Source organism: Homalodisca vitripennis, chromosome 4 (assembly GCF_021130785.1).
Source record: "Homalodisca vitripennis isolate AUS2020 chromosome 4, UT_GWSS_2.1, whole genome shotgun sequence".
In the NCBI taxonomy this organism is placed as follows: domain Eukaryota; kingdom Metazoa; phylum Arthropoda; class Insecta; order Hemiptera; family Cicadellidae; genus Homalodisca; species Homalodisca vitripennis.
In genome coordinates, this window is record NC_060210.1 from 124989403 (window position 1) to 125014053 (window position 24651).

At 35.6% G+C, this 24651-nt stretch overlaps 2 protein-coding genes across 3 annotated transcripts in view; one reads left to right on the plus strand and one right to left on the minus strand.

Moving 5' to 3' along the window:
* The window catches only part of LOC124360109 (procathepsin L-like), a 104164-nt gene that overhangs the window by 1461 nt on the left and 78052 nt on the right, over positions 1–24651 (minus strand). Inside the window, exons 1-6 of one of the 2 annotated variants that reach the window (XM_046813438.1) lie at positions 15131–15801; positions 11053–11174; positions 9133–9285; positions 4594–4797; positions 3625–3816; positions 3086–3251 (exon numbers count right to left, since the gene is read on the minus strand). In XM_046813438.1, the coding sequence (XP_046669394.1) occupies positions 3086–3251; positions 3625–3816; positions 4594–4797; positions 9133–9285; positions 11053–11145 (808 nt within the window). In that variant the 5' untranslated portion in view covers positions 11146–11174; positions 15131–15801. Of the gene's footprint in view, positions 1–3085; positions 3252–3624; positions 3817–4593; positions 4798–9132; positions 9286–11052; positions 11175–15130; positions 15802–24651 lie in introns of those variants that run through there. The other variant, XM_046813437.1, reaches the window with a different exon arrangement.
* LOC124360110 lies at positions 16862–24446 on the plus strand. The gene is made up of 2 exons (XM_046813439.1): positions 16862–17198; positions 22901–24446. The coding sequence occupies exons 1-2, from the start codon at positions 17018–17020 to the stop codon at positions 23548–23550; spliced, it is 831 nt and encodes a 276-aa protein (XP_046669395.1). The 5' UTR covers positions 16862–17017; the 3' UTR covers positions 23551–24446.

A 24651-nucleotide genomic window follows, 5' to 3' on the forward strand; every position in this document is an offset into this window, starting at 1 on the left:
TTGTCAAAACTTGTGAAATAATATGTATTAATGTGATATATTGTAACCCTCTATAAATACCTGTGAAATTATAATGATAAAAAAGAACTTATAGTTATTAAAGACCATATGATACTTTTTACAGATTGTTTTTATTCACTCAAAATTAGTACATGCTTAAAGCTTGAAATTCTTTCTTTATATGTATTTTAAATCTAAATGTACAAATTAACCTTTACAATAAATGTTTGTTATGGAATTAAACCTTTATTTCGATACTATTTTATTCCTCGCTTCTTCTGGAATAAAACTGTATATAACGCTATATTTATTCCCTTGGATATATATTTAAACAAATAACAATTACATTTCCATAAAAAATACTTGCTTTCACGGATATTTTCACAAGTATCACATTATGCTTTTTTACTACTGTACAATTCAAGTTAACACATTAAAAACCTAAAGATCTTGTATCTCTGGCTTACGCAGCCGGTGTAATGACTATCATAAATAATAGTTTCTTCTTCAAACCGAGTTGAAAAATTGGAAAAGAAATTCAAATTGTGAAATATTTTGGTCTAACTAGTGAATGCCATCATAAGCCAAAAAAATAGTGAGGCTAAAATATTTCAAGTTTTGAATTTTATTAATAATGTTTAACATGATTTGAACCTGAAAATCATTATACTGGTCAAAACCACTTGTTTTATATAGACTAAATAACATTTAGCATCAAATAGCTATCTTACAATTTTTAATTTTTGAATCAAAAATACATTACCAAGGAATACTTTTCCTCTTTTTATAATATCTGTATAAGCTAATATATTGTTTTGAGAATGTGGGAGATATAAGTTCCAGATATAAAGTTCAACCGCTGATATACGGAAATGTGAACGAATATTCGAGATCCCTGACACTTAGAGCTGATAAAAGAGGCTATCAGCAAGGAGACCTTGTTTGGTTATATAATCCTCGAAGAGGCCGTGGATTTTCTCTTAAACTACAGATATCTTGGGAAGGTCCTTCTCCGTAGACTAATGGATGAAATCCCGGAGATGTCTAGTCATGCATAAACACGATTAATAGTGGGATTTGCGAATAAAAATGACAATGTACGTCGAAGGCAGTATAGCTTAAAGCTGAGGCTTAAAAGAAATTAAAGAATTTTGGGGAGGGGAGGTTTGAGGTGGCGACAAAAATAAATAACCGAAAGGGAAGACGAATTGTCAAAATTTAACCGTCTCTCCTCGTATCATGGGGGCAAAGGAAGAGAAGAAAGCCGGGAAGTTTAAGCTACACAGTCAATCGGTCTCGAATTTGATAAATTCATTGACAACTTAGAATCAGTTACAGGAAGTAAAGTGACCACGGTGATTTGAAAAAAGTTCTTTGCTCTTCCAAACGAGTTTTCCCTTTGCTCAGTGCGTATCAGAGAACGTAGCAGCGTCGCGAGGGATCGCCACGGTCTTCAGAAACAATTTTGAGGAACTTGAGCTTCAGAGACCAGTTACAGGGAAAGTACTACACCTTCGATGTCGGGATCGGCACCTGTTCTACCTGGTGACCAAGGAGAAACCGTGTCAGGAAACTACTTGTCAGCTTTGTGGAGAAGTCTGGTCAATCTGCGTGCCCAATGCAGTACTTAGAAGCTCGGTATATCCAAATTAGTTAATGGCAACGATGTTTAGACTGGAAGAACGTCGGATCTATGTTGGAGAAAGTCTTCGAAAACTCAGGAATTAACACCATCGTTTGTATTTTCACTCCTTGAAAAAGCAAGCAGAGCGACGTGATCCAGAGAAAGATATCGTGCCATTCCTCTTGAATTCTGAGGATACTGTTCTGGGCCAGAACAGTTGTAAGGAGGGGGTGGCGTTACGACAATGTGGGAGAATGTTCCAGATAAACATACCAATCTGTTCAAGGGAATGTGACCAAACTTTCAAGATCTCTAACAATAACAGAAGGGATAAAGATTAATAGCGTCGTTGGAGAGAGAGCTCTCAATTGGTTGGGTCAGTTCCTTTGATCTGGCCTTCCTCCGCTCCTCCTATATGAACGGCGGATGGGCACTGTAACCCTTCTCCACTTGTCTAGTAAGTTCTGGAATTAGAATGTTCTCAAAGCACCAATAACCACTTAAGGAGTTGTAGCGACGCAGCGACTGAGTCGAGCTCCAGAAGTGTACTTTTTAAGTGACTGAATTAGTAGTAATACTTCTGATCGTCACAGGTGGAATTGTGTTAATAATTATTAAGTGTGTCAGTGTTAATTAAACAAACTCGTGTGTAAATATATAGACAATATAGTGAATAGTGGTATTGTAAGAATATAAATTAGCGACAGTTTTATAAACCATTAGTTTATCTAAAGCCAGTCTAGTTTTAATCTTGTAGATATATTTGGATTTATGTAAAAAAAAAATGTAGTGGACTCAATATTCGCCGAGGGTTTTATTTAAGCAAACCGGTAACAATATAAATATAGTTTAACTTATATAAGACATTTACAGAGAAAAGAATGAAGTAAGTAAATATCTGACCCTCACCCTCTGCAAAGATATATTTAAAATGTTGTATAGGACATCTTGTCTTTTTGAAGCATTTTTTAATGATTTCCAAATAGTCTGAAAGCACCGCTAAACCGTAATGTGTGCGTATCTAATTAACTGGCATTGGTAACTGGAGGTTAAAATGCTAAGCGTGTACCAATCAATTTTTTCATACAATCGAGGCTTAAAAGGCATACTACAGCTTAACGTTGGCTACAGATGCAAACAATTCAGGTATAACTTGCTACGTCACAAGCGAGTAAAAAACCATGAGAGTAGTTAGAGTGTATATTACACTATTATTAACAGTGCAGTCTCAAATTTACACTATCACACATATAAAATAATTTAGCTAATTTTACTGAAATAAGCAATCTAGTAAGGAAAGTATCTCCCAATTATGTGTAACAGTGTTTGAAACTGAATTTATTTTTACACATCTAATCACGCGTCTAATAACAATCACGTTACTTTTTGGGCGTTGCCTAAAAAAACTAGCATGGTTTATCGAGCTCTGTGTATTTGTTCATTTCCTAGAGATTCACCCACCTTGGCTGTAAAACTGGAATGACTCGTGACTAGCGTCGATGGCAACACTGACTGGTCCGATTATGGCCACTGCTGACATTAATTTCTTCTCGTTACCCTCCGGCAGGTCTACAAACCCACTGTCTGAAGCTCCTGCGTCAGAAGGGCTGTAGCGGCATTGTTTATCCTACAACCATTAGAAATATAATGTAGATTAAGAACTATATAATATGATGTAGAGTAAAAAAGCTTCTAATCTAAATAAAAATATATAAGCGATCTTAACTAAGAAGGCTTTATCTTTGACGTCTCTTACAACACAATATTTTAAATACGACTTTTATATTTTCTCTAAAAGAAAGAAGAAATTTATACAAAAAATAAATGTAATAATAAAAAAAAATATTATGATGAGTTAAGCAAGTAAGATATGGAAATATAAAGAAAATAACTGTGTTTTTAAGGGTATTGTGATATATTCACATTTGAAATATTCAGGTTATACTGCACAATAGTCTGTTATATTATATATCTGTTATTCCTTGAGGGTTACGACTTACCTCAGCCTCATACGGGTAAGACTGTTCCGTGTCGATACCATGGTTGTTTTTAATATACTTGAAGGCGTTGTCCATGAGTCCACCATTGCAGCCTTCATTACCGTACTTTCTAGAGCAATCAACCAAGTTCTGCTCACTCAAAGAAACCAGTTTTCCGGTTTTACGGAAATGTTGTCCTTCTAGAGATCCGGTCTGGAAAATTAATTTCACATCATGTTACTCTCGCCTATTTAAATACATGACCAGGGAAAATATATATTAAAATCTCGTTTACTATAAATCACTCAATCAGGTACCTACTTCAACAATATTTGGATACATTGATATCTGAAAATAACCAAAGGAAGAAACCAAAATTATTCTAATTCTAACAGAAAGTGGCATTATTGTGGAAGATGTCAAACAGCTCTAGTGTGTTTCTGTGATACTTTCAGTTAAACGTGTATAACCATGACAGTGAAACAGTTCGACAGTGTTATTGTTAAATGTTATGCTAATTACAACTCGTGAGGAGAACAATGACTATGCAATGACAAAATTGTTCGAAAAATAAATAGGTATTCAAATGTAGTGTACAAAACGGAGCCATTGAGGAAGATAAAAGCAAATGTTAATTATATAAAAATTCAGATTTTCTTCTGTAAAATAAATTCAGTAAGTAATTTTCTTCCAGAAAATAATCACCAGTCATGCTATATTTGGTGGTGGTTGAAATAGAAGAAAGTGAACTAGTTACAAATAATAAATTATATATTTATACAAAGGTCATATGTTTGTTTAGCCCAACAAACTAATAACGTTAAGATACACACATAATGGTTACATCAGGGTCAGGCAATGAGATAAGGGTGATGCAAATTTTGACTTTCGAATAATGAAAACTATTATTTAAATGTCTGACGATGAATAAATAATACATATTAAATTACATTATTGTTTCAGCTTGAGCTGGATGCAAGGAATACTGACCGCGCTGAAGGACCAGCAGGACCCGCAGTGTCCTTGATCCTTGACAGGTGTGACAGCTCCCGCTTTGCGCCAGTCCACAGACTTTGCTAGCTCCATGTTGGCCGGCTCTATAAAGAAAGATGGTGTCACACCATCAAACATGTCATTCGTTACTCTCTTGGATCTTCTGAACCCATTCAATGTTGACACAAATTCATGGTGGAACTGAAATCAGAGTTGTATTGAGTCATAATCAAATCCGAAATAGATTTTTTTAAAGCCATACATAAAATGATATAGTTAAATATTTTAAAAGATTACTTCTATTTGATTCATTTAACTGTAAAACTGAATATAATTTTCAAAATATAAACAAGGGTGTATCAGTAATGGGAAACACTGATACTTATAAAATCCTGCATACAAACTGTCCTGCATGTAAATGAGAACAAAAAGAAAATGATAATAAGGTTAAATATATTGTTATTTTTTTTTTTTTTTATTCAAGTAATAGATTGCCATTTTATTTGGAGTTGATGGCTATGTATGTTGGTAACACATTTCATATGATCTGTGCTGAATAAAGTCAAGAGGTCGTGTGATTCTATCCAACCAATCAAAAACGTCCAATATCCCATCACTTCATGCTCCTCTATATCGACTACTTTCCAGGTTAGATTATGACAGTCTGTACTCAGCATTAAAATGTAGAGACTTGGCAGAGTCAACAGTTGCAATATTTTGAATACTGGCCTGCACGACTCTTAATTTTAATTTTTCAATGATGCGTATCATTTGTTTTTAAGCTTGAATGGTCTTAAAAATTGGTTACTTGCACATGCTCTTCACAGCACTAGTCCGTATTGGTGAGATTTGGGCAGATCAAGCCATAACAAGCCGTCATCACAACCCGAATAGTGTAGTATTTATTAAGAGACCTCAAAAAATTCCTGAGGCTATTTTGGAGCAAGCGTAATCGATATGAACATTACATATCAAACCTTGATCAAAGTAATTTCAACGAAAACCCTCTTCTAATATGGCCTCATCCTACACGATGGCCGGGCCATATTCGTAGTCTGTCGAGCGCAAAAAAATTTTTATAACATTGGATTTTGAAGAATTTGTTTTTAGATTGAGGATGTGAAAATGCTGGACACAACCGTTTACTGCAAAATACGCTTTTTGTTCTAAAACTGATTTTGTAATTTCACTTAAACAAAGAGTTGTATCATCCACATAGTGCACGATCCTCCTGTTTGGTAGTGGTGATTCTATGAACAGGAAGAGAATAGGGCTGAGATTAGATTCTTGAGGGGATTTCATAAATATAATTTTCCTTTAATTAGAAATTGAATTAATTAGAATACACTAGGCGGTCCACCTTCCATGCAAAGTAAAAGACACCACCTGCTAAACACCCACTTAACAAATCCACGAGAAGTCTTGGATTTACCTGCGCGACGAGCTTAAGGACATCAGAGGGTATGCTATCAGGCTCTCTTCTGTTATGAAGAGATCGGATAGCGGCGATAAGCTCCTCTTCCCGAACAGCTGGGAAGGCACCAATATCTCCGAACTCCCGACTGGTTGCACTGGTTGAGACGGAAACTGGCAAGTGGATAACAGCAGACATGGCTTGAGGTAGGTGGGCATTATCGTAGGTGGAGAGCTGATCTCTAGCTTCTGGGTTACAAATTTGTAGCCCATCCCCCAGGGGTCATTACTGACATCCTAACGCAGCTGTTTCCAACGCCTGACGTTACTCCGTTTTATGGCTCCACGAAGTTCACGCCTGGCCGTCCTGTGTTCAGCCGATGTGGCATTCGCGTTGGGTCGTTACCTGGCTCGCTGCGCAGCTCTTCGGAGACCAAAATATCTCCTCCGTAGTTCCGCGATTTCAGGCGTCCACCAATAAATTGGTTTCTTCCCTCGTCGAAGATAGACTCCAGATATAGACTGTTCACACGCGGACGAGATGAGAGTTATATTCTCTGAGGCCAGATCTTCAGCGCTGCCATGATGACCAAGCGCCTTGTTCTTGACGTGATCCTGAAACGAGCTTTTGTCCAGACGATTGGACTATTCCAGCGTCGAGGCAGAGGAGCAGAATTGGCTTATGGATTCGCCTGCTCGGAAAAGACCTTAAAAGAATGACAGCCATTTCCAAGACATAGCGGCCTCGAGAGTTAGTCTTAGAGGAACCCTACTTCACTGCTCTGGCATTAAAACCGCCTTTAACAATGACTCCGACGGATATTTTCCTGATCGATCCCATGAGGATGAGACGAAAGTCAGATGGTTTGATCTGGTATGAGGTAGCAGGAGAAGGAGGTGAAACCCCCGTTCCTCACCCAAAAGAAACCGTTACCCGAGCCGGTTACCAGGACAGGTACCTTTCCGAGGTCAAGAATCTAGATTGCCACAGTGCCAAAAGGATCCGAGAACCACTGTGGAGGGCGACGATTCTGATATGCCCTGAGAAGCAAGATATCGAGCTTCGCTCAGAGACAAACCGTTACAGCAAATCGTTTGCTGTTTAGCTCCTCTGCATGTTAAGTGAAGAACCCTTATAATTTATTCTGAGACCTACCTGAGTTTCTGGAATGCTTGTTCATACGCCCGGCAGCGACTAGACACAAATGAATGTCTCATCTGTTCACCCTTCAAGCCGGCTTCCAAACTCAGAACGTAAGACTTAGCGGCTGTGTACGAGTGTACTGGCCTTGTGGTTCTGGCCACCGCACTTATTGCTCTTGTCGGGACCGCTGCATAACCAAAACCCAGGTATTTAAAACACCTGGAGGCCGTGAGCTTTTCGCGTACGCCTCACCTTACTCGCCTAATCTTGATGTGGCCTCAGCCAGAAGTTTTACCGCATCAGGGTAAGAGTTACCATATTCTGTCGACAAGAACTGGCTTTCGATACGGAGATCTCTACTTCGGTGTCGTCACGAAGAACATATTTGACGGCATTGTCTACTTCCGCCTCGGTCGTGAGTCCTCCTTCTATGTCTCTCACTTCCAGCGTCGACTTGGGTTCGAAGACGTGCACTGTCGCGTTAGTACCCAAGATAGATTGAAGTTCGCCGCTGAAAGCGGACTTGCTCCCGGTGGATCCCCGAGCTCAACGAAAAGATCGCCCGCACGGGTCTTCATGAGGCCCTTGATTACGGCTCTCATCAGGCTTCGCCTTCACATTTCTCCCAGCACAACGGCGTACGATTTACCCTCCGACGTTCTGAATTTAGGGCGTTCGTACGCTTCCTGAGGGACCTTTTTGGAGGTTTATTCTTCTTCCTTTTTCCATTTTAGTTGCTGAGGAAGGTGCTTCTTCCTGGACTTCCTTCCGACGACCTTGGACAAGACGTGCACTGTCGCGTTAGTACCCAAGATAGATTGAAGTTCGCCGCTGAAAGCGGACTTGCTCCCGGTGGATCCCCGAGCTCGACGAAAAGATCGCCCGCACGGGTCTTCATGAGGCCCTTGATTACGGCTCTCATCAGGCTTCGTCTTCACATTTCCCCCAGCACAACGGCGTACGATTTACCCTCCGACGTTCTGAATTTAGGGCGTTCGTACGCTTCATGAGGGACCTTTTTGGAGGTTTATTCTTCTTCCTTTTTCCATTTTAGTTGCTGAGGAAGGTGCTTCTTCCTGGACTTCCTTCCGACGACCTTGGACAAGATCTCGGTGTCCGTCTCCGCTTGTTCTTCCGCTTTCTTATTTTTATCTACCTCAGACTCGGCACGACTCGAAGATTCGGCGCTTAGATTCAGGGGACAGGTGATGCTTCTGCAACGACGGTGAAGTCTGCGCCGAGAAGGAGACCACCTCACAGGACTGTAACGACTCCCAAAGTTGGAGAACGTGTTAAAGGCTGGTTTCAAGTATACCCTCCTTCACCTCTTGGCTGATGTTTTTCTGTCGAACAGTCGTAGCTTTCATCACCACCAGTGTGCTCAGACATTTGCGGAGATGCACCTCATCATCCTCCCTAGCCTAGAGCAATGACAATCTCGTAGGGCGTTGATTTTGCTGACGCCCGTTCCCTGGGGAATTTTAAATCCACGGATTGTGCGCCCCCCCCTAAGGTCGCTGCATGGCCCTTTTCCGGTTGCCAACCGGCACTACTACGACCAAGGGAATTTTCGCCAGCTGATAGGGCAGGCAGGTCATTGCTGGCTAAGCTCACCCGACCCTTATACTATCTGGCAGCCTGGGAAGTGCAGGAAACCCCCAGTTTTAAGCTGCACTCTCTGCCCAACAAAGACATCCAACGTCACGGAGGTTGAATACCTCCTACGCCCGCAAGTTGACCGGAATGATGTGGTGTGGAAAGCCGGGCTATTGTGATTAGTCAGACCATGGAACTTAGAGAAGGATACGCGTAAAACAGACAGGTGCGCTCCGCCCTTTCAGTTGCCTCTTACGAAAAGCAGGGATACTGCGGTCTATTCTAACCCGGAGCAACTCTGGGGGGGGGGGGCAGTTTTGTTCTTAATGTCCATAAAAATAATAGTAATGATAATGATAATAACCATATTTCATGCCACTTACCATATCTCCATAGTGATTCATAGCCAGTTTGAACGAAACTTCGCCCTTTTCGAATCGGGAATTGTGTTTTGCAATTTTGTTCTTATTGTCCATAAAAATCTTCATACGGAACCTTTCCTCTGTATCACTTGAATATGACTTGTTATGTTGCAACTGAAACACATAACATATATGATTAATATTAGTAATGTAGCCTAGAAAAGTGTTTAATATAAATTAGAAGAATACACCTTTTGTATTTTGTTTTCTGCGATATACACTTTTTTATTCGAGGAATTCATCTTCATCTTATTGAACCCTGGAGATGGATTTCATTGAAACCACAGTGCACATCGGAGAAATAACTACTAATATGTTAAAAGGTGTATTCTTCTTACTTCTACGATTTACCCTTCAATGTTAGTTTTTTATAAAGTAAATAGTACCCATAACAGCTACATAATAGTAATTATATGACCATCAAAAATAACAAGGACCAAGTGGTTTTTGTTGTAAAGTCAAGGCAAAATAGTAAAAATTAACATTATTGGGTATGTAAAAACAAAATACAAAGTTCTAACTCTGTTTAATTATCACATGAAGCAGTGGTGCAGTTAAGAAAATATAGGGATCTAAGTATCACGCTATCTGATTGATGCTTGCAGATAAAAACTATTAAATATTTATTATTGTATTAAATATTCAATTCATTGATCAAACCACTACAAAGATTGACTGAGAACAACATTTAAACAAAATTAAAATAAAAAACATAAACCTACAGCCAAAATACTATGTAGCCGTATTACGAATTATGACGTATTCATTATTCAATGACAATTTCGCAGTTCATTACAACCGTTGCAATCTTTTATATACATTATTTTCTGACTCATAATTTATGATCGAGGTGTTAAAATACTTGTAGTTAGATTTAACAAATTTTAATATTCTTTTAAAATGTAACAAGCTTATTAATTTTTACGGCATTAAACTTTAAAAAGTTCAGTTTCCCGCCATCTTGAAACGTGATATGATAATATAATATTAATTGTTCTATAATTTTGAGACAGCAAGGAATATAACTGTACCAAATTTGAGTTTTTAATCATAATAAGTTGAAAATATAATAATAATCTGAAATAATTATAAAAGCACATACAGACAGACTGTTAACAAAAAGAAATATACCATTTTGTTGCATTTAGATTTTAGCTCCTCTAGGTCCATGGAATGATATCCAAATGGTTTTGTTATATTACATAATAACTTTATAAACTGGTAATTAGGTTTGAATACAGATTTCTTTAATCCAGTATGAAAGAAAGCTTGTTATAGAACTCCAATGTAATGTTTAGTTACCTTTTCGTGTAAGATTATTAAATTAAATTTATTTATTTTTAAACAAGTCAACTGTTGTTAAGAGTATGATCTGCACAAAGTAAACCATTGGTTAGTTATGCTTTCAAGAAATAGGTCCCTTGTGTGATAGGTATAGAAGTTTTAGAAAGTCTAGATATTATCTATTATTGACAATGGCAATTCGAGGGTCAGTTATTACCGACTTAAAATATACACCATTAACAGCACGAATAAACTTCTTTAAAATTCTTATATTATTATTAATTTGTAAAATACTATAATAATATTACTGCTATGTATAATATGAACAATAAAGTATGGTGATTACTAGTATGTAATTTGATTCATGCCAATTCATTAACCTACGTGTGAATTTATAAACATTTCTAATATTAAACATTTAATCCACATTCATTATACTCGTTGAAAAATTTCACAAACCTTTAAAAATTACAGTACATCAACTTAAAATTTCATAAAAAGGGAAATGTTATGAAGAAGATGATGCTAAACCAATTATAATTATTACCATTCGTGAAGTTGGCTTACTGTATTCTTGGTCACTACTAGGTTACGTACCTTGAATAAGTCCCATTCCTCCAGTACAACTTCAAAAAATGAAACCCCCTCGGCCACAACCAGGAGGGCTAACAATGCACAGAGCACTTTCATTCTCGGTTTATTCTGTTACTTGAAGAAATCTGTAACATTTAATATTGTTATAAAGGAAACAGGTAAATAGTTTTACAAATTTGATATGAACACGAGAAAGTATGGTATGATATGAACAAGTTTTATTGAGACTCTAAATTGTATGCCAAGTAACATAATCTACCGATAAGCTAAATTTCAAGATCAACTATGTCTTCCTTATCTGGATTTTCACATGATTATTAACATCAATTAACCCATTCGAGAAGAAAAATAGCTGCTGCCCGTCCTCAGGAAAACAGGCCCATTTAGTTACAGTATTTACTACCAGAACAAAGCACAATGTTATTATTATACTTTTAAGCCATTGTCTTTTAACCATAACTAATTCTATTTGCCAACATTGATTTGGTTTTAAAAATCTGATATTTTAGATTAGAATTGCTAAAATATATTATAAAATATGCTGAGCGTACAAGAATGCACATCGACAGCCTACTGTAATAGTACAGATACATTACAAAATGGAGATAGTGATCAAAGCTTATTTATGTATTGTAACAATGCATTTTACTAAATTTACAACCAATTAGACATAGTGTCAATTTTTACATAAACTGTTGTCTCTTAGCTTCTATAAAAGGCAAAAAGTTAAAATGTGTTTAATTTTGCTAAAAAATCTTTTACAATATTTGTGATATGTAATACTGTACGGTACTACTTACGCTCAAATGGTGTAGTATGGTAACATTAATAGATTGTTATCTGTCAACCGTAATCGTAGCCTATTATAAATAATAATTTGTCAGATATAAAATGAGGGGGTTTTAATATGGTTTGTAAATAGCAAAGGAAACCCCAAAGAGTTAAATAGACGGAAGAACCGTGAGGGCGGCTGATGATGATGTCGCAAATAACGTCAACAATTAAGAGAGGAAGTCAAGGCTTACATCATTTAAGTTATGGCATTAATAGATAGGCTTAAGTAAGACTCGTGACTAACAAAGTTAGCTTTAGAGTATACACTTATTATTCACACAAGAGCAAGAAATGAAATTGCAGAACAAGTTTTACTTCTGGCTAAGTTGTTTTATAGTATTTCTTCGGTTGAGCTCAGCCGCTTAATGTTTGAATATGGTGAAAAAATTGTATTCCAAACAAATTTAATAAATCAACCAAATTAGCAGGGCAAGAGTAGCTGAAGGGACTTTTGAAGCGAACCCCTTGAATCAGTATGCGTAAACCAGATGTCATAAGTATGAGTCGAATTACTGCTATCAATAAAGAAGAAGTGGATCATTTTTCTCTAACTTTAAATTTGAAATATAAAACCACAAATTTACGGTTTCAATAATATATAATTTGTAAGAGACGGATCTCCACAGTCCAAACACCAGACTGAAACGTGCAATTGGGTGTTGCTACTTACCGCGAAGGAGGAAAACATCACCGTGGACTTTGCAATGTGCGCTGCAGACGAATAAATCCCACCAATGTTTATTTTCCCTCGCATGAGAATGATCACTATCTTACCAAAAAGAGGGCCACCATATGCAACTTATCATTGCTAAAACAACGGATCTATAACTGAAGAATTGTTTATCACCTGTGTGTACTATTTTATTCCCCGTACTAAGCCAACTAAGGGGAAACCCGTGCCTCTGGTAGTACATAACCACAAAACCCACACTACCTTAATAGCGTGCAATGTTTGCAAGGGAAATGGAATAATTGTAGTGGCACTACCACCCACACTCACCACATCCCCCCCCGCCCTCACCAGCCATTAGATATTACTTTCTATAGCAGCCTAAAAGCAGCATTCAATAAGATATGTGACACTTTTCTTAAGTCACGCCATCATGGGAAAATAATCTCTGTCATTTTTAACAATGCTTATGTTAAGGTTGCTAATATAACACAAAGTATAAGTGGGTTCATATCGGCTGGCGTATTTCCTCTTCATCCGGTAAAATTCACAGAGGATTTTGCAGGGCAATCGGAGGTTGAATAGAGATTACCTGTTATAGAAGACAAAGATATTTCCGGTGACGTAGGTTTGAGGGAAAATTCAATCGCCGGATGCGAGAACAGCCCAACTTTAGCCCAAAGGGATTAGGATACAAACGAAAATCCAACTCCAGGTAATGTAGGTCTAGACGTCGGATCCCTGCAGAATTTACCAACCATGCCTTGTTTGAATAAAGGCGCTCAACCTCACTCTAAGGTATCTTTTAAATGTCTCTTTTCCACGACTAAGTACAAAATCAGGAAAGTAATTTCAAGACAACAACATTCAGTTATTTTTACAAAGTTCCCAAATAAAATACAACTGGAAGAGTCAGCTAAAGGAAACGATTTTAAGAAGAAATTCTACAACTTCCATGAAAAGTTGAAACAGAAGAGCAGACAAAATCAAAACAAAGCAACATGTTACTCAACAGTAAAAGTAAAGGAAGCTCCAAAAAGACTCAATTCCAAAACCACAGGATCTGAGAAATCCAAAAGCCGATGAAGTATTAAATTAGAAGATTCATCATCAGAGGAAGACCTCCCTGATAAAAGTCATTTGCCAAAATGACTATGATTATATGGATTCAAAGATGCCATTTCTCGAAAAGGTATTTACTTGGGCTCAAAGTATGTAAGCATCTTGTGCGGGCATTTTGGAAAAGAAAAAGAACTCTGGTTTAGATGTTGCTCGTGTGCCGGGTGGATCCATGCGGTTTGCAGTGCTCCAGAGACTGCAGATAACTTTATTTGTGGCACTTTATGTAATGCTAAGTGTATAATCTTTAAATTTTCTGTTCTATAAACATTATCACGTTGTTAATTAACAGTTGATCTAACAGTTTTTATAAGTCGTAAGTAGAACTAAATAAGGATAACCCTTACTAAGGATAACGTATCATACTGATAAGTTAGGGTTTCAATAAAATAATAAAGAGTTTTGTACAATAAAGTATTGCATTAGATGATTTCTTTAACTTTAAAGTGTAGCGCCTCATACATTATTAGTATTTTATCCCCTTTAATATTTTCTTCATTTGGTGTTGTGTGCTGTGTTTAGAATTGAACCTGCGGAATTTATATCACTAGGTAAAAATAATTATTACCATTTGTAGCTTTAGTATTCTTTCAAATAATCCTACTAATATAATTAATATACATTCTACAAGTTGCATTTTCAAAAACTACACTGGACTAACATGTTGAAAGTTTTGGCTATCTCTATTTTAAATATTTCAGTAACAAAATAAATTTCTAAGCCTTTGTCCCACCCAATTAGTCTACTAAAAATGTTACAACTTTTTAAAAATCATGTTATAAATTCCTTATATAAAACACGTCTAAATTAGCTATCCAAAATATTGTTCACAGTGTTTTATTATTTAATTAAAAACCATTGGGCAATGTTCAGAAACTGGTCGTGATAAAAATGAAATGATTGCCACCACTAGGTCTAAAGCCTTTTTCACACATCACCCCCAAAAAAGTCTGCCTGAAGACGGTTAGTTTTTATTATCAGACCTATCAGATAATCTTTATAACCAGACATTCTTCACTTTATACTCTGACCTAGAGATAGGCAATTTATCAGAATACGGTAGGCCTATAGACTTTCAGTGAGTTGAACTTTCTACATAAAACTCTGCTAATTATTTTAGTCAATAGCAATTCTATCTTTCATTAATTTATTAAAATTAAGTGACTACTCATATGGCAAATTTAAGGTTGAAAGGATGTGTTGATTGTTACTTAGTACTTTCATGACTAAGCACGAAAAAAACAATTAATTCTCTGACTCAATCTTGAAACTGATTCACAAAATAACTTGTATAGTCAATAAACTTCCTCCATCCGACTAAACAACGCAATTATCAATAGACTTTCTGGAATTTGTAAATGTAATCACATTGCATATTTAACATCGCAGTATTTGCGTCGATATTGTACAATTTTTTTATCAGTTTATGAGAGTAAAAATATGTTTACCATCACTTACTTGATTGCCACCTCACAGAAAAGCTGATTCCTTTCTAAATCTCCAACTGTCACTGAAAAGCAAACCTCGTTCACGTACCAACACCGACTGAGTCACTGAGAGTAAGATAAGAAGAACAGAGAGAGAGAGAGAGAGAGAAATTGGGGTGGGGGCAGGAAAAGTTTAGTGGGTTTTTAAGCAAAATAAGAAGCACACAACCAAAAATTAAAATTGGTAGTGGGGATATTTAGTTATCAGTTTCACCATTAATGGTCGAAAAAGACCAGTTTTACAAAACCCTACTACGTTATCAGTTATGCACTGGTGGCTACACATACACATACTGTATGTAATTTGAAGTGTAGAAATCAATGGGCCTAAGGAAATTTCAAGAGATTAACGGTGCAACACTGCAAATCCGTCAAATTACTAGTGAAAGACAGTCTTAGTCAAACTAACATCGTGTCAATAAATGTGGAGTGTACCACTGAGTTACAAGCTATTTAGGCCTACAGTTATACAACAAAAGAGAATTACTGTATGATCCAACATTATTATTTCCCAAGCATTTTTCTGATGGAGGGGAGAGGCACGATGCGGGGCAGCTCGATTCTTGTGAGCCGCTTTGAATTAGTTTCACCTCGATAATCTGTGGCTGTAGGACGACATGCGGGCGCGGGTGTTCTACACTCTACAGCAACCCCACGCACTAGTCGGTAAACTATGCGGGTCCGGTGGTCTCGTGGACTGCGCTGCTCACCATCAGCGATCGCGCTCTCTGGTTTACGTTTCTTCTTAAGTGCGTTCCAGTGTCGACAACTGCTGGAAAATGAAATATGGAATGGCTATAAATACGGAAGGCTGTTAGAAAAATGACAATGCTATAAAGTTGAACTTTTCCATAATGAATACGATGAAATAAATTTTTAAAAAACAAACTCTTTAAAATACAAAATTGAAGATACATTAATATTTTTAAGGGTTAAATTAGTAAAAAAAAACTGACCATAACGTATAGAATTAATGAATTATTTACAAACCTAAAATTCATATACTTCAACATTTCGTTTGTGTAAACATGAAAGGAATCTTTTACAACGTACATTATTCCGAAACTTTATTATTTTCGTAATAGTTGTGCTTCATCTACTAGACTACTTGACGGCTTTCTGATTTGTCTCTGTCATTAAAGAACATCTTATGTAATTGGCATTTGTAAAGTAGTAGATTGCCAATTACAATATAGATATCCATTGAAGTACTCATGTTACAATACGAACGTAATTTAATGCACTGCAATTCTGTCTAAATCTATTCATAGTATTTCATTCCTAAACTCCGGAATTATTGTTTTACGTTACTGGCTTATACTTTATTTGGCTCATTAATCAGTTGCTCTCACATTAAGTGTAATTTATGCAATATAGAATCCAATTGAAAGAGGTTAGGATTCCAACGTAGTTTAAAACGGTTCAACATTGACTACTACGCGCTCTCTCTCTCTCTCTCTCTCTCTCTCTCTCTCTCTCTCTACAAATAAAGAAATAAATAAGTAATTTTCAGTTAGAATATTAGATAGACTAAATTATTAACAGAATTTTTGTTAATACCATAAAACACAATTTGTAGATGTTTAATCAAAACATGCAGGCTGGAAGTTCCGGGTAATGTGTTTACATACGGGCGGGACAAATAGTGCGTGAGGAGGGACGGGTGGCACCCCTGACAAGACAATGCGGGCGCGGGCGCGGCAGGCGCGGGCAGTTTCGCAACTTCACCCGCACGACTAACCTTGCACTTTGCAATCCTTGTCGTGAAACCTCGACCAAGTTATGTGCAGTGTGACGTGTTAAACTTGCTATTGCTGCTGGTGATTATACCTATCGTGACTGTGTTACTCTTCCAGCTATGGAAAAGGAAATAGACGTGGAACATTTGATATCTCTGGTGTCTCAGCAGCCCGTGATATGGGACAAAAACTCGCCGGACTTTCATTCCCGCGCTCTCACAGACCTGGCTTGGCGGGAAGTGTGCGGGCAACTCGACACGCATTTTAACGACAAGACCGACAGGGACAAATCTCATTATTGTAAGTGTTACAGAGTCTGTGTAGCTATGTAGCCTTGTTACTTAACTAGGTCAAGGCTACATAGTAAATTAATAATAAGCAAGTTGGTACAACAACGTACTTTTCTGCAATACACATTGTAGTTAAACGTAAATATGTGTAACATATTAAAAACAATAAAAATGTTTATCACTATGTTTACAGCATTTACAACTGCCAAGAAGCTAGGAAATCCATTAAACCTTTTTATTGCAACAATAAAATATTAATGTAGCCTCGATGTTAAAATATTAATTTTGTTGTAATTAATTTATCGCGAAATAATAATAAACAGTTGAAAACAAAGAGAAAAAAACTATTGTTGTAATGTTTAAAATAAGATTCCATAATCAAAATATTTAAATAAATAAACAAATTAATTTTAATTAACTTGTTTTAACACGTAGCCTACTGCAAATAAATCTTTAGATTTACTGTAACGAGATTTCGATATTTTTAGCATTTAGATAAGTCATAATTAGATAGTCATAATTTATCATAAAATGATGTAATAGCTGTTGTAGGTCTTTAGATATTAACTAAAAACTAGCATTTACTATAGCATAGAAGCGAAGAACGGAGGCTTCACTCATTATTGTGTAGTTCAATAGCCATGTGAGATTTATGCACGCAATTTGTAATTTCAGCTACTACTTAGACATCGTAGATTTTATCAATGAAACTATAATGAAGAAAAATAAGATTTATCTCATTTTGTTTTGAATAGGTATTAGTAACTTGTGACGTTGGCCTACTACAAAAACACTCCAACAAATGAAGTTATAAAAAATGCATTCTTTTCTCTCAAAACATATTATCAAAAGATACATGCCGATAAAATACTATTAAATTATTAAATATTATCATAAATAGATTAACATTAGATTGTATCATCATATAGATGACCTTTTGAAACAAACAGATTTTCATTTTAGAATAGTCCTTCCGGGCTCATTAACTGCGAAGAAGTTGGTAGATTTTAAATTGAAATAATATTCATTTATTGTACATTCACTTATAATTAAATCTTTCTGATTTAAACTTACATTCACATAAACAGTTTTGCTCATTTTGATGTGTAGAACAAAATTCCAAAGTATTGAAACACTTTTACTGAACACCCTGTGTACGGCATGTCCCGTAATTCTATGGACATTATTGCTCAGGTTAAGACAAACACATTTCCTCATATGATCATAGGTCTCTGCGATTAGTTTCCCATCTGTTAGTATGTATTCATTGTTTTATAAAAAGTTAATATCTTAAAAATAAATTAAATCCTATTAAATTTGGGTTAAATGTTTGTGGTAACCACTACAAAAATATTGTGATATTATTTTTAATCCTATCAAAATGGCTGCCATTTAAAACTGTTTAACTTGAAATATATAAGAATTAACAATTTTACTAAAGAATTACAAGGATAACACTTTGGTGACTTTTATCACAAATCTAATGACACCAAAAGTATTTAAATCGAATAATAAATTACTTATTTAGAGCAGATTTACTGTGACAAGACACGGCCATGTTAAGGGTCTCAGCGAATAGCCAACAATACAAAAATTGAATAAACGGCAGCTCCAGAATATCTTATATACACATTGGGCTCAGATCCAAGCTCTTTAATTTAAATCGATGAAGTACATTATAATATTATGTACTTAGTTTTTTCTGACACCTTTATGAATAATAACAAACAAAAACAAACTTCGTAATTAAGAATAACATGCTGCTTAAGTTACAACGTTTCCCTTATAATTGTTAAAAACGAAATAAAAAGCGACTTAAACTGTTACCTATTAAGAATAATAAACAGCTAGCACAAACCTACAAATGCTCAGACGACGAAGTTTTTATAATTAGCAACATCATATTGTATTAGATATTATAGATCAGCTGTTTTTATACAGCTAATTGTCGTACAATTTAATTTATGTAAATAAATAAGCCCTAAATCAACACGTCTTACAATAAAGTCATTGAGCATATTTAATTCTAAAATATGTATTTAAATTCATTTGCACTATAAAGCCGCGTTTACACTGGAAACAAAACATGTGTATAAACATCGTTTCTGGAATTTTTGTTCCAGAAACAATGTTCCTGGAACTTTGTTTATATTTTGCTACTATCATGAAATATTTTGCATACAATGTTCCTAAACATTTTAGGACAGCCACTCTTGAAGATGTCGTCTGACGAGGAGGGTGTTCTTCTTCTAGCTGCCTCTACCTGTGTTTTGTTACGTGACAGAGAACCCAGGAGGTTCTGGGTAAGGCCTTTCACTTGCGTCACGAGGTGTTTATAGTGGAAGTGACCTATTCAAAGACCTTAACCCTAGAGAGCTAACTTGTTCAAAAAGTTACGTTAAAGCTAACGAATCGTAAAAATTACGACAGGATTAAAAAAAAAGTACAAATACATTTTATTTTACAAAAATGCCATTTAATTGCGTATAAACACTTATAATACAGCTTAGTAAACCTTTTTAAAACTAAGTCTATGGCTAAATCTCATCTATACAATGGACACCGCATCTTGCTGCTCGGCACAGATTGGCTTGGCACATCGGCAGCAAAAGATTGACGTCATCCTCCGTTTTGCTGATGGACATATTCCACAAATTGTTCGACGGGGGTGTTGAGGGACATTAACTTTGTTTGTTTGAAGAGGTGCACATTTTTGGAATTCTTGACTTTGTATGAAACCATTGTTTTAATTCCATCGAAACAAAACATACTGACAACTTGTTCTACCAACAGAACGCATAAAAAATTATTAGTAGACCTGATGATTTATGTTTCTCAACAATGTTCCTATACCTAAACGTCTTGTGTTTCCGAAACATTCCACAATGTTTATAAACACCCTTTGATCTTACCGCTTTCTACGGGAAACAAGAAACATGTGGAGAAACACCGAACTTCTGTTCCGAAACATTGTTTATAAACATTGCTCCAAGTGTTTATTCTTCGATTTGAGGAACATTGTTCCGAAACACTGTTTATAAACATGTTTTGTTTCCAGTGTAAACGCGGCTTAAAACCATAAAGAAACAATAGGCATAAGATTGCAGTTGCGGTCTTTTTTATTTGATCAAGATTTAATACTGTAATAGATAAGAAACAGAATATGAAATTGTTCTGGTTTATTTATTTAAGTAATAATTAACACTTGCCAGTATTGTCTCAGTTGTATGATCACCATATTTTGTCGTTTTAGGTTAGACCAAGTACAATCCTGTGAAGAAACTGTAAATAAACGAGTTAATGGTGAATCAAACGTAGACAATGAAATCTACTGTCATTCTTACAAAATACTGATGGACTAAAGCCCTATAAAAAGACTATCACTCTCCTCAGTTATGAGCATTAGTCCATACATTACATGGTCGAAATTACTATCAGAATGTTTTAATAACGACAGTCTGTGTAGTATCTAGGCTGTATCAAGGTAAACAACTTTTATCCTCTTGTTTTATTCAGGAAATTTTACATATTTAATGGATTGTGGGGGCTATATTGGGTATATCAACATATGATAACCAGTAATTTCGATAGTTAGTTTTATTTGGATAATATTATTTACTCAAACTGCGTAGTTCTTGAACAGTTTGAAATGTTCATCACTATTAATTGCGCATGTTCACCCGCTCTGGGAGATGGCAACATCTTGACTGTTACTATACTAATTACGAGTACTTTAGAGAATGTGGATAACATGCTAACTAAATCAAACGCTTTATAAAAGTTTAAAAGAGTTACGTAGTGTATAGTCTATATGAATAATGGGTCCAAACACCCATTATTGCATTGCTGTGAAAACAAAGTTGATGAATTTTTAAACTTGCCATTTCTTCCTTGAACATTTTTGTAAAACATTTAAGCTATTATTCTAATATTTCTTCAAGAATATAGCAAAGTGTAAATTATGACTCTGGGTTGACAGTATCATTGTAATGTTTTTTCGTGTGTGTGTTTCTTGACCAGTTCGTAGTTTTTAGAATTAATTTTCATATTATGTAATATTTTACTGCATAAAACATACAAAATAAGCCCTTTCCTGCATGTTCTAATAAACTACATTTAAAGGAAGTTTTTACTATTTGAGGAACTAATTTATTATTAAGTTTTGATTACAATTTTGTTTAAAAACTTTTATCGATAGGTACCTACAATCTAAGAACACTAATTGGTGGATGAATTACGGATTAATTAAAACCTTTCGGGTACTTTTGTTGAAATGGTTTACATTATACAACAAAATCTTATTTTCATGTCAATAATTTATAAAATGGTAAGGTCAAGAAGTAAGTTATATCTACAGCTCCCCGTTATCTTCTAGCAGCCTTATATTCCTAACTCGCCCAACATATACTCATGTCTATCTATTTCTGGTCACATAATTATATAACTATATGCAAATACATACAAACAAACATAAAAACGTTTTGAGGAAATATCTTAATGGGTGGGCGTTAGCGAAGCTTATCACTCGAGGGGCTGGAGAAATTAATGTTTGTCTGTCCGCACGATATCTCGAACAACTTATAGAATTTTGCGCGAAGGTTCAGTTCTATATGAGAAACAGTGAGTTAGATGATAGTGCATGCCACTCGATGGGATTTGGTTAAGCGTTAGCGAATATCTTTACATTGGTGTTATGAACTATGATGGCAACGAGAATGTAGTAGAATAAATTACATTGTAAACACTCTGAGTACAATCATTTTATATTCTCGCATTTGACATATTTATTCATAGTTTATAGATTTTTCATAGAAAATCAATGTTAAAAGTCGATGACAAGATTTGATTGCAGCGCACTCTATGTTGTACTATCCTCACTAGATCTCCGGAACTTTTATTATTTTAACATTGCTATGAAACTTAATGAACAAAAATATGAATGTATCATTGACAAGATATCTCGAGGAAGATTTAATTAGCATACTTTAAATTTTGCATGAACGTTTATTTTCACATAGACAAAAAAAGTTCTATGACTCTGTATGTCCATCCATAGGATTTGACTGAGCGTCACTAAAGCCGAATACAGTAGACTGGCACAAGTTCTATTTCGTCTGCTGGGTATTAAACAATTTCTTTGTCTGTCTGTCTGTTACTAGGCATTTTAAGAATGGAATGAGCTATGGAATTAAAACTTTTCGTGCAATACCAGCGATACGTGGTATGGCGTACTCGTACCTTGTTTGTATTCTTGAAATTCAAACAAGGACGTAGCTAGCGAAGGGTCCAAGGGGTCCAGACCCCCCTCCCATTTTAAAATTGTCAATATTACTATTTTAGCAAACGATTATTATTATTTTCATAATTCAGTGTTACTGACATATACTCCTGAAAGATCGTTCTCAACAAAGAAACGGGTCAAGAACTTTTTAACGAACAAAATGGGGCCTTACTCTCTGTCCGCTACGGAACAATATCAGTTGTCTGGACTTCCCTTCGCCCAAAACTTTTTCCTGGCTACGTTCTTGGGTTCAATATACTTTTAATTTTTATGATAAAAAATAAAATCTCCTATAATGTTATAAGTATGGTCAAATTTATTTTTTTCTCTTTAAGTAACAAGCCGAGTTGTTCTTTTTTGAAAGCCTTCAATCTGTTTCTAAAATTAATTGAGAGTACCGACCGACTGCTTACAGGTTTTGCTTGTTACAGCTAAAATGGTGTTGTCGAGATGGAGAAATATCCGTGACCAGTGGCAGAAAGCTTGCAAGAAAGTTGCCTGCCAGAATAGAACAGGATCGACAAGAAAGGCGAAGAAATATATTTACCACGATCAGTTATCTTTCTTGATCCAGGCTGAAGACGCCAAGTCCCAAGAGTCCAGCTTTAGCGAGGAAAACAAACCGGAACTTATCGCAGTTAACGTGGAAGAATGTGACAGCTTGGTAGAATACATGCCATCTAAAAGGGCAAGACTTGTCACAAACGGTGAAGAAAGTGAGAGCATTTATAAAGACCCACTAAATCTAAACCTGCACAGTTTCATGTTAGATATCAAGAGGGAAGCTGACGACCCCAAATTAAGTTTTTTCAAGAGTATATTGCCAAGCGTAGCGGACTTCACGAGTGACGAGTTTCTTCATTTGCAGTCACGAACTCTGTGTATAATTCAAGACATCAAAATGAATCGCAAGTTTCCAAATCGGTCTCAATCGATTCAACAGCACGTATGCACCTGCGGAGTGCATTCATCACAATGTAGTTATGTAAGCTCAGGGCCTTCAGTACTGCCAACTACACAACAACAAATATCCCAGTCTTGTACCAGCAGGACATCGTCCAGAGACACCGCAGACTTGTAAACCAACAAGTACCTCGCCAGCTACAACCCCCACTCCAGAGATGATGCGGGTATCAGTTTACACCGTCCATGTTCTGCGTGAAATTGATCTTTAACTAGGATACACACCGTATATCACAACCAATAAATTAACCATCGTTGTGTGACAAACCTAGATTGAAACTTATGTCTCTTAGTTTATTTTTCATCGTCTCCCTATGCGGGGACGTTATTCGGATAGATGGAAAGAGATACTGCAATAACATAAGAATACATTCCTGTTAGATTTAAGTTTATTAACTAGTTCAAACAGTATGTATCTCATCACGATTAAGTAATTTTTAAAAATTGTATTTTTACTAATTTTAACCAGACATATAGTAACTTTTAATCAACCACTGCAACACAATATATACATAATATATAACCTCTTGAACAAAATAAAATAATTTGAATTCAATATTTGTGACGGAAGCGACAATTTATCGGTTTTAATAGTAGCAAAATATGTGTATATAGTATTATAGAATGTATTTATTTATCTTACAAGTATTTGTTTAGTGTTCCTATACCAAAATTGTAAGATGTTCGTAAATTTAAAAGTATGTGCTCATCGAAGCTTGTCGATTTGACTCTACCTGTAATTATTTTGGTGGTGGACTTTTCTGTCGACTAAGTTAATAAATCTTTGCCCACCTCCATTTCTAAGTAGTTTTGACCCTATTACAGAACCATTTGTTTATATATCTTCCTTTTCGTTATTTTTCACGAAGTTCATTATATTTTATGAATTAATGGAACATACTCGTATTTTCTTTGCAAACAGTAAAATCAAGCCTGTTACTTTTTAATTTGTTCGTTAATTTAATACGCAAGTTTTGTTGTGTGCGATTTTAATAAAGACATTGTTAAAAATTATGTAGAGATTTTCTGTTTGTGTTTTGCGAAAAATATTCTTCACCTATTGATTAAGTTGACATTAAAAAAACACGTATTTTTGGTATTTGCCAATAATTTGAGTAATAAAATCTTATAATGTTCATTTCCATTACACATTAAAACAGATTTTACCTATATAACATTTATTTATATTTCAAGTATTACTTGTGTTTTACGAAAGAAG